Source organism: Emys orbicularis, chromosome 2, assembly GCF_028017835.1.
Source record: "Emys orbicularis isolate rEmyOrb1 chromosome 2, rEmyOrb1.hap1, whole genome shotgun sequence".
Classification (NCBI taxonomy): Eukaryota; Metazoa; Chordata; order Testudines; family Emydidae; genus Emys; species Emys orbicularis.
This window is the reverse complement of record NC_088684.1, coordinates 70971218-70990549: the sequence shown is the minus strand read 5'-3', so window position 1 is coordinate 70990549 and position 19332 is coordinate 70971218. Positions and strand designations below refer to the sequence as shown.

Genomic DNA, 19332 nt, shown 5'->3' with positions numbered 1-19332 from the left:
CCGACCCAATGGGTGCTGCTAGAGGAAAAATCTTCCAACGACTGTGCATGCAGCGCGCACACACCTAATTGGAATCGACATGAGCAAGCACTCGAAGAAGAATATCTTTTATTAGACCAACTTCTGTTGGTGAGACAGACAAGCTTTCAAACTTTCACAGAGCTCTTCTTCTGGTCTGGGAAACTTATTCAGTGTCACAGCTAAATACAAGGTGGAACATTGTCACACTGTCTGGAGTGGCTAATAATCGTGAATGCCAACTTCAGAGCAGAATGTCAAAAAGCCAGGTAGACACCCCAAACTGGTGGTATGCTCTATAATTAGACTTCACTAACCCAGTTACAAACGTGTACTCCTAAAGCACTATAACAGTCTTACTACAGAATCACAGAGATTCCAGTCTATCTTGCCATCCAGGCAAGCTGGACTTAGGGACAAATGGTCACTCACAACAAAGATAAAAAAATATCAAAACATTTATATCAAACCAGTTTCTGTAGAACATGAAACATATTGCTACAGTGGCAAATTTCAAACATTATATTCCTTCAAATTCTAACCATTTCTCCTTAGTTATCTCAAATAGTAAGCAGTTTGATTTTTGCACACATTCTGAAAAGGAAGAATAAGATGTGTACTATTCCAGAAATGAAATCAGAAAGCTAATGTCTTTCAGAAGCAAGGACTGGGACCCCAAATATTGTTTATAGATTCATAGATTCCAAGGCCAGAAGGGACCATTTTCATCCTCTTGTCTGATCTCCTGTATAACACAGGCCACAGAACTTCCCCAAAATAATTCCCACAGCGTATCTTTTAGAAAAGAATCCAATCTGGATAGGAGAATCCACCGGCGTCGCCCTTGGTAAATTATTCCAATAGTTACTCTCACCATTGAAAATTTACATCTTAGTTATTTCCAGTCTGAATTTATCTAGTTTCAACTTGCCACTGGATCATGTTATACCTTTCTCTCCCAGACTGAAGAGCCCATTATCAAATATTTGTTCCCTATGCAGATACTTACAGATTAATCAAATTAAATTATTATTTTTTTAAATTAAATTAATGGAGATATCCTATCTCCTAGAACTGGAAGGGACCTTGAAAGGTCATCGAGTCCAGCCCCCTGCCTTCACTAGCAGGACCAAGTACTGATTTTGCCCCAGATCCCTAAGTGGCCCCCTCAAGGATTGAACTCACAACCCTGGGTTTAGCAGGCCAATGCTCAAACCACTGAGCTATCCCTCCCCTTAACTTTCTCTTTGTTAAACTAAACAGACTGAGCTCTTTGAGTATCTCACTATAAAGCATATTTTCAATCATTTAATCATTATTGTTGCTCCTCTCTGAACCCTCTCCAATTTATCAACCTTCTTCTTGAATTGTGAGGGACCAGAAATGGACACAGTATTCCAGCAGCGGTCCCACCAGTGCCAAATACAGAGGTAACATAACCTCTCTACTCCTACTCAAAATTCTCCTGTTTATGCAACCCAGGATCACATTAGCCTTTTTGGCCACAGCACCACACTGTGGGGCTCATGTTCAGCAGATTATTTACCATGACCACCAAATCTTTCTCAGAGTCATTGCTTCTCAGGATAGAGTCCCTCATCCCCTAAGTATGGCCCACATTGTTTACTCTTTGATATAATATTTACATGTAGCCATATTAAAATGCATATTGTTTGTTTGCACCCATTTTTACCAACCGATCCAGATCGCTCTGAATCAGTGTACTGTTGTTTTCATCATTTAGCACTCCCCAATTTGTGTCATCTGCAAACGATGATTTTATGTTTTCTTCACTGATAAAACTATTACATAGCATAGGGCCAAGAACTGATCCCTGCAGGACCACACTGGAAACACACTAATTGTATGACAATTCCCCATTTACAGTTACATTTTGAGACCTATCCAGTTTTTAATCAATTTAACGTGTGCCATGTTAATTTCATATTGTTCTAGTTTTTTAATCAACATGCCCTGCCGTACCAAGTCAAACATTTTACAGAAGTCTATTACATCAACATTATTGCCTTTTATCAACCAAACACGTAGTCTCATAAAAAAAGAGATATGAAGTTAGTTTCACATGACCTATTTTCTATAACCCATTTTCATTTATATTAAATTACATTACACTCCTTTCATTCTTAAATAAGTTCTGTATCAGCTATTATCTAGCCTAGAATCCATGTCAGGCTTACAGGCCTATAATTATCTGGGCCATCCCATCTACCTTTTTAAGAATTGGCACATTAACTTTCTTCCAGTCTTCTGGAACTTGCCCAGTTCTTCAAGACTTATTAAAAATCAACATTAATGATCCAGAGAGCTCCTCAGCCAGTTCTTTAAAACTCTTGCATGCAAGTCATCTGGATCTGCTGCTTTAAAAACATCTAACTTTAGTAGCTTCTGTCTGACATCTTACAGAGATACTAGCGGAATGGAAAGAGTGTTATCGTCACCATATAATGAGACAACATAATTTATTTTTCCCCCTCCAATAAAGAATATTTATTGAACATTTCTGCCTTTCCTGCATTACTATTGATAATTCTGCCATTTCCATCTAGAAATGAACCAATACCATTTTCAGGATTCATTTTGTTCCTAATATATTTTTTTTAAAAACACCCTCCTGCTTATTTTCCTTATCTCTGCTGGCCATAGCCGCCTTCTCCTTGTGTCTCTTTGCTTCCCTTTGATAATTTACACTAACTTTTTCATGCTCAGGGTTGATTTTGTGTTTAGCATCTTACATGTCCAACTCATACCAAATGCTCAGACAAACAGGAAAATAACCTTGATGGAAACAGAGGGGACAATATTCTCTACTTCATTCAATATATTTGTAATTTACCCAGGATTTGGGACTGTATGAGGCAAAAAATGATAATCAAAATAGTTGAAAATTTAAATACAAAAATGTGAGGACATTCAGAATTATGGTTCCCATAGCAATTTTAACGTGACCATGTGGCCACATGTGGTATTTTATATTACTATGCAGTTTGTCAGAGCTACAGTTATACTGAGAACTGTAATTTTGGATGTTCTCTGTGCATTTGACTACTGTTTTATATCTAGGGCTTACAGTTTCATTTGTTTTCCCTCTATAGAGCAGGGGTCGGGCAACCTTTCAGAAGTGGTGTGCTGAGTCTTCATTTATTCACTCTAATTTAAGGTTTCGCGTGCCAGTAATACATTTTAACGTTTTTAGAAGGTCTCTTTCTATAAGTCTATAATATATAACTAAACTATTGTTGTATGTAAAGTAAATAAGGTTTTTAAAATGTTTAAGAAGCTTCATTTAAAATTAAATTAAAATGCAGAGCCCCCCAGACCGGTGGCCAGGACCTGGGCAGTGCAAGTGCCACTGAAAATCAGCTCGTGTGCCACCTTCGGCACACGTGCCATAGGTTGCCTACCCCTGCTAGAGTAAACCACCACAGCCGATGTTTTAAAACAACACAAATTCTTAAATTTTTTGAATGAATGACCCAGTACTGTGTCTACATCTGTGATAACTTAAAATTACCAAATGAAATTACCAAATTTGCCCTTATGGACTGAAAATAAGGACAAGACATTTCAGCCCAAAGATTAATTTCTAGAATGTGAAAAGTAACCAAAAAAATAAGAATCATAAGGAAAATGCACCTTCTACCATAATAAAACCACAGCTGCCATGTTTTTGTAATATTCTTGTACATAAAGTTAAATGTGTTGGAAATTGTTTCACATAAAGAGCTATGTTTAATTGTTTTATTAGAGTATTGTGCTACATTAATCTATTTCCCCCACCCCAAGAAAAAAAAAAAATTACCTGAGCAAGGTCTTTTTGTTCATTTACTAGTCTGCTGCAGCTAGCTATCATCTGGTCCAATGCATAAAGCCTGTCCTCAAGCCCTTTAATCGCCTTCATGTTCTGATTATCTAGTTTGGCAATAGTTTGTCGACATTCTACCAAGAAGGGCTGAATGATCTTTGGATCAAGCTAAAAGATGGAAGGAAAGAGAGATTGTAATTATACATATATTTAGTGGCTTTTAAAAAACATACTTCACACTGTATACAACAGATTTCAACTCATTAATAAAGAGACGATGACAACACTGACGTTGAATGTTGGTGCAGAGCAAAAAAAATAAAATTAAAATAAAAAAATGAAATTAATGTTACAGAGAAAACAAAATATCACAATTCATCCAAATTATTTTGCTCTCTTAGGGTATGTCTACACTGAAGCCTAGAGAGGAGGTGGGCTTCAGAGCCCAAGCTCCAGCAGGAGCCCCAACAGCTATTTTTAGCGCCATAGTAGGAGCCTGAGGCTGTAGACCCAGACTCAGACTCACTACAGTAGGCTGCTGCTTACTGTGCAGATGTACCCACAGTTCCTTAACTTTTGATTTAGTTTTTCACTGGGAGTTTCTTCTGTAGCCCACATATTCTATTTTGTTGTTGTTATTGTTATTTTACAATTTAGTCTTTGTTCTTGTGGCATAAAATTAGAAATAATTTGGGAACTATTAGGACTATGCAATCCAGGTCCTTGAAAATGGAATAGTGATTAATTTTTAAAAAATAGAAAACTAAAGTGACAGCTCTTCATAAAATAGGCAGATCTATTCACAAACAAATAATTGAGGATGTTACAGATCTGTACCACCTCTGATTACATTTAAAACTTTTACTAAATTTAAACTAGTCACAAATTGTTTGCTGGAGGAAAAGTTTGACTCATCCACCCTTACAAGCCCACTATCACCAACAGATGTTAAAAGAGTAAGAGTAACATCTACAGGGCTTTGGAGTGATTCCTCCAATTCAACTTCAAAATTAGTGAAAAAAAGTAGAGCCTTTCAATACAAATTCTTCAGAAATTACTGTTTCAATGGAACACAGATCTGAATAAACTAATTAAGAGCACAGAGCATGTCACCCTTGGGTAGTGTGACATAATTCATCTAAAACAGCTACTGCAAACCTGGTGTTGCAAGAGAGTTCAGTAAAAATTATCTTTAGGGAACTACTCTAACATTTAGTCACATGAGAACGCTCACCCTGAAGTCTATACCATATATATGAGTGAATGCCTACATGAAGAAAATGCCTACATAAAAGCCAGGCGTACATAATCTGGGACCTAAGATATTGTAGCAAATGCCAGTATTGCTGCAAATGTTGTGGGATGTAGCAATGTGAAACTTTGAAGGAGGGATACTACAACATAAAGAGGTACTAGAGTTCAAGAGATCCCCATTTACTCCAAAATAATAATAATAATAAAAAGGAAAGTGGGAAAAGCAAAGCAAGTTGGAAAGTGATTGAACTTGGAAAAAAAAATAGAATTAGCTGAATTTCCAGAAGAAAATATTAGTGCAAAACAGCTGAAATTAAATAGCCACAGCACATCTCAAATGATACAATACTTCAGGATTTTTTTTAAAGCTTTTTGAGACGTCATGAAAGGCAGTTTTAAAACTGACCTACCTTGCCATGTCTTTCTAAATGAACTATTTGTACTAAGGGTTCTCAAAGATTTTCAAATACTGGACGAACTCTTAACAGAGTCGTCAACTGTATCCTCCTCCCAATTACAATCCCATTCATGACTATATATCGTCCTTGTCGCAACTAGAACAGTTGTTTACATGGAAAAGTAATATTAGGGAAGTACATTATTTTTAACTAATGAAGTTTGTGTTTTGACCTTTTGGAACAAAAAGGATCTCTGTTTCTCTCATTTCACTCTTCTGCACATACTACCCTGCTGTCTGATCTCCTCTCTGCCCACTTTCTCCTGCTGCCTTTGACTCTAGTCCCATTTGCAGCATCTGGCTCCTCCTTCATTGGTAGATAGCAACTTCTGTCTATGGTAATTTCTTTCCTGCCCCCTCCTGATTACATAGCAGCAGCCCTAATAGAAGCAACTACATTAGCTCCTTGTTGCCAACTGCTTTTACAAGAAGCTACACTTTTTGCATTAAGAGTCTGGATGTCTATAGAAGCAGTTAGAAGCAAGGAGCCAACACCATGCAGAACATACTAGTTCTCTATGGACCACCAATGGTCACAGACCAGAGCTTGGAAACCACTGCTCTACAAAGAATTCGAACAACAGGAAGAATTCCATAAAGGAGATTAGCAAGAAATGCCATCATAAATCAGTTGCATGGTTCACATTTCTAAATAGCAATGAAAAAAAAACAAAAACAATAAGTTAATGCTAGCCTATTCCAGTTTTACATGTCAAAATGTCATCTCAGGATAAACATAATACCAAATAAGCATTCTGCCACAGGATATGTATTTAGATATTAGGCCTGTCAAGCGGTTAAAAAATTAATCATGATTAATCACACTGTTAAACAATAATAGAATATCATTTATTTAAATATTTTTGGATGTTTTCTACATTTTTAAATATACTGATTTCAATTACAATACAAAGTGTACAGTGCTCCTTTATATTTATTTTTGATTACAAGTATTTGCACTGCAAAAAACCCAAAAGAAATAGTATTTTTCAATTGCACTAAAGTACTTGTTTTAGGTGAATCTCTTTACCATGAAACTTGAACTTACAAATGTAGAATTATGTAAAAAAAACTGCATTCAAAAATAAAACAACGTAAAATTTTAGAGCCTGCATGTCCACTTAGTCCTACTTCTTATTTGGCCAATTGCTCAGACAAACAAGTTTGTTTACATTTGCAGGAGATAATGCTGCCTGCTTCTTGTTTACAACGTCATCTAAAAGTTAGAACAGGCGTTCTCATGGCACTGTTGTAGCCGGTGTCGCAAAATATTTACGTGCCAGATATGCTAAAGATTCATATGTCCCTTCATGCGTCAACCACCATTCCAGAGGAAAATACGTCCATGCTGATGACGGATTCTGCTCGATAACAATCCAAAGCAGTGCAGACTGATGCATGTTCATTTTTATTATTCGAGTCAGATGCCACCAGCAGAAGGTTGATTTTCTTTTTTTGGTGGTTTGGGTTCTGTAGTTTCCACATCGGAGTGTTGCTCTTTTAAGGCTTCTGAAAGCATGCTCCACACCTCATTCCTCTCAGATTTTGGAAGGCACTTCAGATTCTCAAACTTAGGGTCGAGTATTGTAACTATCTCACACTGGTACCTTTTTTGCGTTTTGTGAAATCTGCAATGAAAGTGTTCTTAAAATGAACAACTTGTGCTGGATCATCATCAGAGACTGCTATAACATGAAATATATGGCAGAAAACAGGTAAAACAGAGCAGGGGACATACTATTCTCCCCCAAAGGAGTTCAGTAACAAATTTAATTAATGCTTTTTTTTTTTTTTTTTTTTTTTTTAAATCGAGCGTCATCAGCATGGAAGCAAGTCCTTTGGAATGGTGGCTGAAGCATGAAGGGGCATATGAATGTTTAGCATATCTGGCACGTAAATACCTTGCAGTGCCGGCTACAAAAGTGCCATGCAAATGTCTGTTCTCACTTTCTGGTGACACTGTAAATAAGAAGCGGGCAGCATTATCTCCTGTAAATGTAAATAAACTTGTTTGTCTTAGCGACTGGATGAACAAGTAGGACTGAGTGAACTTGTAGGCTCTGAAGTTTTACATTGTTTTGTTTTTGAGTGCAGTTATATAACAAACAAACAAAAAAAAACTAAATTTGTAATTGCACTTTCACGACAAAGATTGCACTACAGTACTTGTATGAGGTGAATTGCAAAATACTACACCTCTACCCCAATATAACGCGACCTGATATAACACGAATTCAGATATAACGCGGTAAAGCAGTGCTCCGGGAGGGGCGGGGCTGCGCACTCCGGTGGATCAAAGCAAGTTCGATATAACGCGGTTTCACCTATAACGCGGTAAGATATTTTGGCTCCCAAGGACAGCGTTATATCGAGGTAGAGGTATGTATTTTATCATTTTTAAGGTGCAAATATTTGTAATAAAAATTTTACACTTATTTCAATTACAAGACAGAATACAATATATATGAAAATGTAGAAAAACATCAAAAATATTTAATAAATTTTAATTGGTATTCTATTGTTTAACAGTGCAGGTTTTAATTAAGTTAATTCGCTTGAGTTAACTGCGATTAATCGACAGCCCTATTAAATATCTTTTTTTCAGTTCCAGATTAGTTCTGATTTCAAAGTTTAATTTTAAATCAAGGGTGTTCAAACACTCAGCTGTTTGTTGTCTGTGTTCTCGTTGAAACAAGATAAATTAAAATGTTCTAATTGCAACTAAATACTCTCATGCTGCTTTGATGTTTTTATTCTGGGAAAAAATAGGTCAACACCGATCAAGCACCTACATTTGTTCTGCTTCTGGACAGCATTACTCTCCAAAGAGATGCATAAACCTGGTTGAAAGCTTTCAAAATAAATTAACATTTAAAATTATTTTCATAACTGGAAGTAGAGCAACTTTATTTTAACAGGAATCATCTCAGTTTTCAGCTTTTGTGAATATTTACAGAAGGCAATTATACTTAATAAAACGTCAGACATAATTGCAGGTAGTTGAATGACAAATGTTTCTGGCTGGTCTCTTGGCTAGATGAAGGCAAAGGGCACGAACACAGCGAATATATTTATGTAAAGGGAAGTTGGGTCAAAGTACACTGTGTTACAAAAATGTTACCTATATGAAATGGTTAGAATTATATAACCTAGAAGTTGTTTTTTTCCAGGTTTACCACTTTAATACTGATACATTTATAACTAAATAGCTGTTTTTAAACTCCTCCTATTGCCTCTGTGTCAATCAGTATTCCAAGTGCTGCATTCACACTTCTGATAATACTGATGGCATTAAAGGTAATACATTTTGCACTTGAAAATTTAATTTGTTTGCAATTACCTCTGTTTAAATTTGGTGGAATGTGCCCAGAAGTATCCTCATACAAAACCTGGTAAGTAAACGGGATTGACAATGGGAGTTGGGCAGAAGACACTCAGATTTCAGCATTAAGAATTTTTTTTTTTCATGTGCAGAACCAAAAATGGAACCTGTTTCCAATGATATTGGCCAGGCAAGGTGGACAGGTGGAAAATGTCTGAACGGATTGCAGACTCCCTCTTTTTGCTCAGAGACTTTTTCATGACAAGCTATTTTTTTTTTTAAATAGCATATAATATGCCTGGCACATATCCTCTCTTTAAGTATGATCAAATCACAAAGCTAATACTGATCACAGAAGCCTTAGAATCATTCTGAAAAGGTATCAGATTTTCTAAAAAAGCCAAACAAACAAACAGGAAGGGGTGCAACAACTTAAGTTCTTTGCAAATAAAATTTAGGAATTCTAATTAAACCTAAAATATGTCAAATCTTCACTTATATACCATCACTTCCATAACTGCATTGTTGTTATCAAGGGGAAACTGGGTAATTTAGCAGCTGGGTTGGTCTCTGCAATTACAGGTTGGGAGAAGCTGGTTCCTTTGCAGTGACCAGACCAGATGATATGAAAATAGTTGTAGCCAGCTGGGACATAAGCTTCTATTTAGAGAGTCTTTAGCCTCTACTCCTTGAAGCTGGCTCAAATATCAAGTGCACAAACTCACACAGGGAACACCTACCCACAGAGTGCCCCTCGCTCCTCCTCATAACACCAGAGACTTTTGCTGTGTTGGTTCACAGGGAGCATTTTACTGGAGTTGCACAACCATAATGAATGCAAAACTAAGATCCCAAAGTAAAATATAAAATTTTAAAAATCTGTTTTAAACTAAGAATTACATATTACAACTAGTAAGTAAGAAATGAGAAAGGATTCATGAGGAAGAGGTTTTTAATAGGCTACAAAGATCACTAGTTAAAATCAAGAAAAAGATAAGAAAGTCACTAACAAACAACCATTTAAAAAACTACTCAGAGCATGGTGCTTCTCTATTGGAGACAGAAATGGAACACCCAGCTAGATATAAGCTACTCTGAGAACATATCTATATCCATCTGCTGGTACAAATGTCAAAACCCATTTAATGAGCTCAATTTTTTTCTTGTGTTTTTAACATGATAGAGGATTTAATCTTTTTTAACAGAAATTATGTTATACATCTGTGAGACCAGGAACATCCTCGATTTCACACAGGTTTGCGTATATTTTGTTGGGTAAGTAACATCACAAACTTAGCGAAGAAAACAAAAATGTGTTACCATGCTAGACACAAACATAAATGCTTTTTTTTTTTTTTTTTTTATATAAAAAAAATGTTTTGGACAACTATTCTCATGAAATTATAACAAATCTAAGGATGGCCAAATTTTCAAACTAAGCAGCCCTCTAATTTTTTCTTCTCCATTTTCTCCTTTGTTTCAAATGCAGAAAGTTGCAGGAGAAACAAAGTTAAAACAATTAAAGTCAGTTCAACATTTACTTCAACAGCAGCAGCAGCATCTGGAAACCAAACAGAAAGATTAAATGGGAAATTCCTGTTATTTCATTAAGACATCTTTTTTAAGTATGAACTTACTCTGCTCATAGAATCAAAACATTTTCTGACTAATGATTCCACATCATTAGGTCTATCTTGAACATTTATCCAGTCCAACAGAGAGACATTGAAGGAAGGCAGATCACTCTCGTTAAGCTCTTCTGAAGTTTTACTGTTCTCAACAGTAGTGTTTTGACTGGATTCCCTATTTTCTTTGACATTTCCAGGATCTGTGCTGTCCAGGGCTGAATGTTCCACAGACTTGCAAAATGAAGCTAGAAGTGATTTATTGTGCACTCTAGGTATATCAGAAGAAAGCACTAGTTCAGCAGTCTTCTCATCTTCAGTTTCTTCACTTTCTGCCCCTCCATGCCCAACAGAAGAATCCAATCTTCCTAAACACTCTCTGTAACTATGTCTGGTTAGGCACTCCAGCAGCGGGATCTTGGACATTATAGAAACAGCTGTCCCCAAGCTTTAAAATAAAGGACAAACAAAACGTCTATCAAGAAACTAATCTTACAAAAAGTTTAAGGTAGACAATTTTTTGGTGCAGAATTCCCCCAGGAGTAAGCTTTTAAGAAAGCTATAGGGAATGAATGTTCTAATGTATTAAGTTACCTACTGTATGATACCAAATACAACAAAAGTAGTACAAATGTACAGAATTCAGAACTTCTACTGGTTTACTAAGAATTAATTGTGGAAATATAAAATCATAAAAACTTATTTTTAAATGCAGTGATTGTGTGGAGCACTTTCTTATTGAAGAGTTTAACAGCAAACCTACTGTGTGAGTTTCAGCTTAATATCATCTATGGACTGCAGATAGTTTGAATATGCATTTTCAAACTTGAAAAGCAGCTTTTGATAAGAATATGTGCAATCTTCCAAATTGGCCATTATGGCAGCCCAGCCTTGGTGCTGAAGATGTTCATCATGGACCAGACCTTCACAAAAGGAACAAAGCTTCTTTGCAACCTCATACATTTCCTATGCCAAAAAAAAAAAAAAAAAAAGAAGAAAAGAAAAAAAGTAAATTAAACAGAATTAAGTTATTAATCTAAACCTGTACTCAATGCAGTAATGCATTCAATGCAGTACACAAATGTTTATCATACTTCACAGAAACTATGAACTGTGACACCTAACAGAAAATTAAACACTGAAAGTATAAAAGCAAGTGTTTAAATATGAACAGTTGTTTGGCCCTCATCCCTAAAAACATTTACTGAAAGTAATACAAACTTCCTTTACATTTATTTTATTTTTTTAACAAAAATTGTATTGGATGACAGAAACTCAATTTACTCACGACTTTTTACTGAATGTCATATTAATCCAAAAGAAAGCAAGACAGTCCTGGCCCCAGAAACCTACAACATAAATTAGTCAATACTGTTCCAACAAGAAATCAGATCAAATATCAAAGCAGTGTACATAATCACTTTTTATGCACATATGTATTATGCTATATATTTTTTGGAGTATGGGGTTTGCAGAAGAGGCAAACTCAGGAGGAAAAACATTTTGATGAAGAAGTGGATATCTGGCTCATAACAAAGGGTAGGAAATCTAAATGTAAAGAGGCAGCTTGGAAAACAGCACAGCAAGGAGGAGGGCAGGTTGGGAGATGTGTAGGAGGTAAGGAAATTAACCAAAGGAAGATTTAAATTACGGTAATTCTTAACAAACCAGGTGCAATGTGAGTAGCAATGAAAAGTGCCCACAATGCAACTGGTGAACATCACGAATTTATTTCACGTCATTTAACAGCCATCAAGAGTTTTATCACCAACCCAAGGTACAGCTGAATCGGCCATTAAAAACTCCGCATCCTGTTAACAATGTACTGAAATACTGCCCCTTTACAACTAGTTTTGTTTTGCTTTTCAAGTTTAAAAACTGCAAATTTTCCTATTGTAATGGCGTAAACAGGAAATGTACTAATTTACAGCTAACAGTTTAGAAAGAAAAAGGTATTTAAATTTAGGAAGATAATTACATTATAGAAGGAAAGATAACTAAAGGGAAGTCTTTTGGTTTACACCCCAATCTTTACATACCTTTGAAGTTGCATATTCTGTTAAGAAATGTCCTCCTGATTATACTTATGTGTTTGGTTTTAATATCAACCTCTCTACCTATGAAAAAAGAAAGGAAAGAAAACAGTAATACTTATTGTAGATTCCACACTTAACTAAGCGGTGACTGCACATCATCCACGGTCAACTGTACACATGTACAGCTTTGTGTGTGGAAGCTAGAATAAGATTGATTTTCTTTTTTTTAAGTTATTCAAATATGGTGAGATCAATATTAAAACCCAAACACATAAGCATTCTTCAGAATACATTTGCTACTGAAAAAATAACAGGAGTACTTGTGGCACCTTAGAGACTAACAAATTTATTAGAGCATAAGCTTTCGTGGGCTACAACCCACTTCTTCGGATGCATGAGTGTGTGTTGCTACTGAGTGTGTGATGATGTAGTACATTAAATTCTGGGCCAAAATGTTAGGCAATTTATTCTAGAAAGATAATCTACCATTGTTTAGCTCCCAAATTTTAAATTACTTAGGCATTGTTGCGCTCAGCGCTGTAACACCTGCTTTAGAAGCCTAATCTCATTTTCAAAATGGAGCCTGACTCTCAGTGATGGTCAATCAGATTTTGGCTCCTAATTGCCTAAATTCCTTTTGAAAATGAGACAGGCCCCTAAATCAGTCAGGTATTGTAACACTCAGAGCAGCAAAACCTAAACATTTTAAAACATGTAGGCCTCTCAAAAAATGTTAGAATTGATTTTAAAACATGATGCAACTTTTCAGATCCCGCTTCAAGTCCCTAGCAACATAACAATATTCCACTACATCAAACTTAACAACCTTTGGAACATTGCTATCTTCCAGACTATTGGCAAAATGAATTCTTGGGTAGCACCTGTGTTTATAAAGCTGTGTATTTATACAATCTTCAGGAAAACCTGAAGATTTCACAGTAAAGTCTCGCAAACACTTAAAAGAAAACACTTTACCAGATATATATAAAAAAAACATATTTTGGGATACATTCTTAAATTTGTTTCTGTACACCAGAAACTCGAGGAGTTGTCCAATAGGCTGGAATTGCTGCTACTCTGTTGTCATACTAAGCCACTGGAAGAGGGGATAGTTTACCCCATACTGTACATTATTCCTAAGGGAATTCTGCACCACTGCACAATGCAGAATTTTGCAGAAATTAACATTGTGCGTGCAGAATTTCCTTTCCCCCACAGAAATGAGCTGCAGTGCTGCTAGGCACCACTAGGTGCCACTGGACTCAGCAGAGCCCAGCTTGCACATACAAGACACTGCTGAGGGGAGGGAGAAGGAGCTAGAGGGTTCCTGGCAGCTGCAGTTTCCAACATGCCCTGAGGGAAGGAGAGGGCACAGGAAAGACCATAAAAGCCTGGGACCAAGCATCAGGTTGTTTCTCCCTCTGGATCCCTAGGCTCTGGGGGGAGGGAGGGGAGTGGGGAGAATGGGTGTCTGGGAAAGGGGGGAGCCGTGGCTGGCTGTGGGAGGGGATGGGGTGCAGGTGTATTGGCTGGGAGGAGTTCCGCAGGTGCGCTCTGGGGGGGGAAGGGATTGTGGGTGTCCGCCGCCCCCCCCCCCCCCCGGCTGGCCTCTTAGGGGGAGGCGGTGGAAGGGGGCAGATAAACAGGAACTGGGTTGTCATAGGGGTTTTTTTAAATCTCTACTCCTGGGGGAATTTTTGTGTGTGTCTGTATTGTTACAGACATACTTGCTGACAGACATTTTTAAATAAATTATCAAAATAATTGAAACTAGAGTGATTAAGTGGTGTTATTTTGACAAATTACATTTGCATAATGTTGATTTTTTTGGTGCTGAATGCCCCAAGGAGTATTTATATATGAAAGAATGTAACAGGACTAAAAACAAGCTACTAAGATAGCAAAGTGCCCCACTGTGTTCACTGTAGGGTAAGCATGTATAAAGAAAGCATTTACCTTCCGACACCACCCAGTTATATTCCTCTTTTCACCACAAAAAAATACCATCAAGATGTTTAATAAAGAAAAGTGAGAGCATGTACAAAGATCCATAAGATTTCAAGGGTGCCTAAACAAAACACCTGCAAAATGAGAATTTGACATCCACAAACACAAACAGATTTACAGAGCAATTCCTTCAACTGAACACCATGGCATGGTACATTGAAGGTACATGCTGAGAAGTCTAAAATCAGTTAAGACTATTTGCCAAGCAATTGGGTTTCCCCCATCAGCTTGATGACCATCTGAGCAAGAAGACTTCTCCCTATTCAGGAAAAAAAGATTGGATGCCTCCCACATTCCAGTACTCCAGATATTCCTCTGTTTATAACAATAGTGGATAGTTCTTTTATCCCATGAGAGACCACTAGAGATCAAAGACTATTCTAGCACTGTTGGAATGTCAAAGAGGGGTTATGTGTTGGGGCTGTGCCCTGAGTTAGTTTCTGACATTTTGTTCCCCAGCTAGCTCTAACCTTCTCCAGAGCCCATGCACTGGAAGCATTACAGTCTTCCCTCTCCATGAAAGCCTTCCTTTCCTGGTAGTGGATTACCACCCAAAAGACTCTGTAAATAGAAAATTAATTCATGCAAAACTCCACCTCACTATTCAGTATATTTTGCTCCAAGAACTGAACTTTCCTATTGACTGTGCCTCCTTGCACCTGACTCACCATCCAACTCTGCTTCTTTTCCCCATCTTTCCTCTACTATTGAAAATTCTTGTCCTCATCTTTTCCTCAATTCTTTCGTACAAGCCCTCCCATATTCAACATTAGAGATAAAGCAATTTAGTATGCAAAAATAGAACAGATAAAGAAAAATCAAAAATTTTAATCACAACATCCAGAACTGACAAGAAAACTACCTGATGCAACTCAATTTACACGATGCCTTCAGAGTCTTATACCGATCCCCTCCCCTTTTTTATCTATATACTGTTTCTTAGAAATTGTAAGACATTCAGAGCAGGGACCATGGTTTACATGTCTGTATGGCGAGATGAATGCAGGTGGTCAATGAATAATCTTGCCCCACCATCTCGCATCTACATCTCTGTTGACAACTATTCCAGGCTCAAGATGATTTAAGTAAATTAAAAAAAACTCTTTAGAGGGACCTCACACTCCATACGTGATTTACAAAAGTTGAGATTCTTGATAAAAGTATAGGTGTGGGAAAACAAAGGGAAAAGATCCAGAAACCGTCCCACGACACAATGGAAATACCCCTCAACAGATTTTGAGAAGGCAAGGAGCATGCATCGTATTACTATGTCTCCCTGAGAGGACAATACATTGCACTAAAGTACTTTGAAATTATCTACTAGAAGACACACAGAAGTGAATATGTATATCCCAATTTTAGATACAAAACAGGTTCTGAGACGCATCTAACCGAAATCCACACATTCGATGGTATAGCACAGGAACAGAATCTCTGACTCCCAGTCTCCTGCTCTGTCCATTAATCACTAGTGATTGCTCCAGGAAAGCCTGAGAATGAATATCCTCTACACATGTCATGAGCAATACATTTTTGTAGAGTTTCTGCAAAGGGCTCTAGACTTAGCCAACTGATTGGCTGGAGAAAAGCAGGAGGCAGAGCCCTGAAAAAAGGGAGGGCTAGCCAAAAATCACTTCTCTCAGAAGCAGCCATCCTATTTTTTGTAGTGAAGGTCCTGAGCTTGTGGTACGCTTCCCCTAGCATGTGTTTCCTTCAGAGATCTGTCTGAGCATCTCTTACAAGTCAGGGAGAAAAGTTCTGCTAAAATTGGTTGTCTGCTGGTCTGCCAGCATGATCACCTGACAAATACATCATGATGCTTATGTTGCCTCACATTCCGTTAGAAAGCCTCCTACATCTCTCATTTGTGAAACTGCTCAAGTGAGAATAAGCAAACCTCTGAAACATGTGGGATGATATACAAGACAGTAGTACTAACTCCATCTGCTGACTGGATAAAGTTGTCCCAGAGTATCTCAAATGAGGGGAAAACTTAAAATAGTGGATTCATATAAAAATGATTCTTGCCAAGTCTTAGTAAAATAAGGAATAGCAAATACTTAGTGTGCTGGTAAGGAAAGAACGGGATAGCTTATGCCTGACTAGGAAACATGACAATCTTTATATACTTACTACTTCTTCTCTCATTACCAAGTCCACTATTCTTTTTATGGATTGCCCTCTATTGTGCAGACCTAGAGGCAAGACCCTCCAATCAGTAACTAGGATACTATATGGTTTCACCCATCTTAGAATCCAGTGATTTTTTTTTTCTTCCTCCAAGAATTCAGGTGATCCTCAGTCCTATTCTGTCTGCAGATATAGTTTCCCCTCGGATCTCCTAATTTGCCATAAAAATTACCTTTTCTATATCTGCCTTGAGTCCTTTCTGGGCCTTAAAATTGTCTTTTTTTTCCCTTTTCTTTTTTTTTTTTTTCTTGTTAAACTCCTTTTGCTTTTATATGCCACCTTGCAATCAATTCTGCCATCTTATCCAACACACACACACGTGTGTTCCCCAATGAAAGAAGATATTCAACATTTATCTTGAGGTTTTTTTATAGTGCTCATTTTAGTACACTAAGAATCCTCTACAAATTGAGGCAAAACTAGTCCCAAAGGAAGAGAAGTGAAAGGGAGCTTAGTCTACCCTCTACTTGATACTGAAATATTCTAGTGGCATCACAGTAATTTTAGACATTAAAAGGCTCAAAAATTATTCAAAGTCAAAACTAAAGATGGAGACCATACATATTTGCTCCAATATCCCCCCAGAACTCTCCCTCCAGATGTCAGAAAAATCATGTCTCCAGTCACATTCAGCCATCACACAGGAGGTTCTGTTGCTTTTCCTAAAGCCAGGATGGTTACCAGAAAAGCACTCTCCCTCTGGTGACTGAGGAATCAAAACTCAAGAAAGTCCAGCTGATCAAGAAACACCTTATGCCATTTCAAACCATTTAGGACCAAGGCTGAGCACAGGCCTTCATGGCCAAAAGAGCTGTGAAACAACCTTTCTCCCTTAATCAAGTCCTCTCTCTACAGGTAACAGCAAAGTCCTAGTGCACAAATGCACAGCCCTGGTCAGCATTATGGGTGATCTTTGACACCAACAAAATAGTAAGAACTTTTGCCTTGAAGATAGACACGTGCAGGGTGTAGGGCTCCCAGTGAAACCAGGAGGCACAGAAGAATCTTGATTATTTACCCTGTGCCAGGGAGTACCTCCTTAGGGAACATGGGAGGTTTCTTTAGAAAGGCAAAGCAATTGACAAACATGCTGCATTGCCTTGGGCGCCTTCCTTACTACAGAGGAAAATGAACAGATTTTAAAGCCAGAAGGGAATGTGGTCATCTAATCTGACCTCCTGCATAATGCAGACAAAAGAGCAGCCTCCAATAATTTCTTCATGAAGCCCCTAACTTCTGTTTGAACTACAGAATATATTTTACAAAGATATCCAGTCTTGACTTCATGACTGAAAGCGATTGAGAATCCAACTCATTCCCAGGTAAATTGTTCCAGTGGTTAAGCAGACTGTTAAAAGTGTTCCTTCTTTCTAATCTAAATTTGTCTTGCTTTAACTTCCAAACATTGGATCTTATTATTCCTTTTTCAGCAATGTTAAAAAAAAAAATCTACTATCAGATCTCTTCCCCACATATATACTTGTAAACCATGATCAAATTAGCTCTTAACCTTCTCTTAGATAAACTAAATAGATGGGGCTTCTTTAGTCACTCTCTGTAAGGCATATTTTCTAGATATCAAATCATTCTTGTAGTTCTTTTCTAAAACCTTTCCACATTGTCAACATCCTTTTTGAAGTGCGAACACCAAAACTAGACACTGTATCCCAGGAGTGGTCTCACTAATGCCACATACAGAGGTAATGCAGAAGGAAAAGCTCTATTTGGAAATCCAGCTTTCATATCAATGGTAAATTACAAGAGGCTGTCACGGATTACAGAATTTAGATGTTACTTTTGCACCTCAGAACCAACCCTATACTTTAGGGTTCTTTACCACAGTCAGGCTGAACCCTTAATTTTATTTACTACGTGTGCAAGAAAAAATGCAAGTTACAAAACCAACATTATTTAATCCCTTTCTTACATGAAGATGTTAGTGTTACAACATAAATTCTCAGCTGATTTGAAAAGATGTGACATTTGTCAGATCAGTTTCTCCAAATACAACCTTTGTATTGTATACAGAAAAATACAAACAGATAAGAGAAGACTAGACATTTTTGGTCAACACTTAGCAGGAAGACAAGATGTCTGCACATAGACTAAATTTACCTGTAGTTTATTACAACAAGTGGTCAAGAGGTCAGATAATGGTAGTTCAGATTTTCTTCCAGTGGAGAACGTCAGGCTGTCTTCTTGTGACCACTGTTGAATAAGGCACTGAGGAGAGACCATGCTAGCAAAAGCCACTTCTTCCTTCTCCTACGGAGAAAGAATCCTGGAATCCCTTTCTACTAGTACTTCTGGTAGCAAAAGATCATTGTGAAACCGAGGAGATAGTCTGATATTCTGATGTCTAGGCAATTTGAATGTCCTGGCTAACGTTTGTTCTTAGTTCTTCTACTGCAGCTGGCTAATGCTGATGCCATCTGTCTGGGAGTCTAGCCCAAAATGATCACTTGCAACATCACAACCTAAGAACTTTCTTAACAGTCTGGCTACTTGCAGAGTAAAGCTCTGTAGAAATGTTGTTTCCAAGCAAGGTGACTCAAGACCTCTTCACCGTTTGCAAACCATTTACCAGAAGAACTTATGAT

At 37.4% G+C, this 19332-nt stretch overlaps 1 protein-coding gene across 1 annotated transcript in view; it reads right to left on the bottom strand.

Moving 5' to 3' along the window:
- RB1CC1 (RB1 inducible coiled-coil 1) overlaps positions 1-19332 on the bottom strand; it is a 183621-nt gene that overhangs the window by 104604 nt on the left and 59685 nt on the right. The window contains exons 6-8 of the mRNA XM_065397745.1: positions 11263-11465; positions 10512-10947; positions 3839-4009 (exon numbers count right to left, since the gene is read on the bottom strand). Of these exons, the coding sequence (XP_065253817.1) occupies positions 3839-4009; positions 10512-10947; positions 11263-11465 (810 nt within the window). The remainder of the gene's footprint in view (positions 1-3838; positions 4010-10511; positions 10948-11262; positions 11466-19332) is intronic.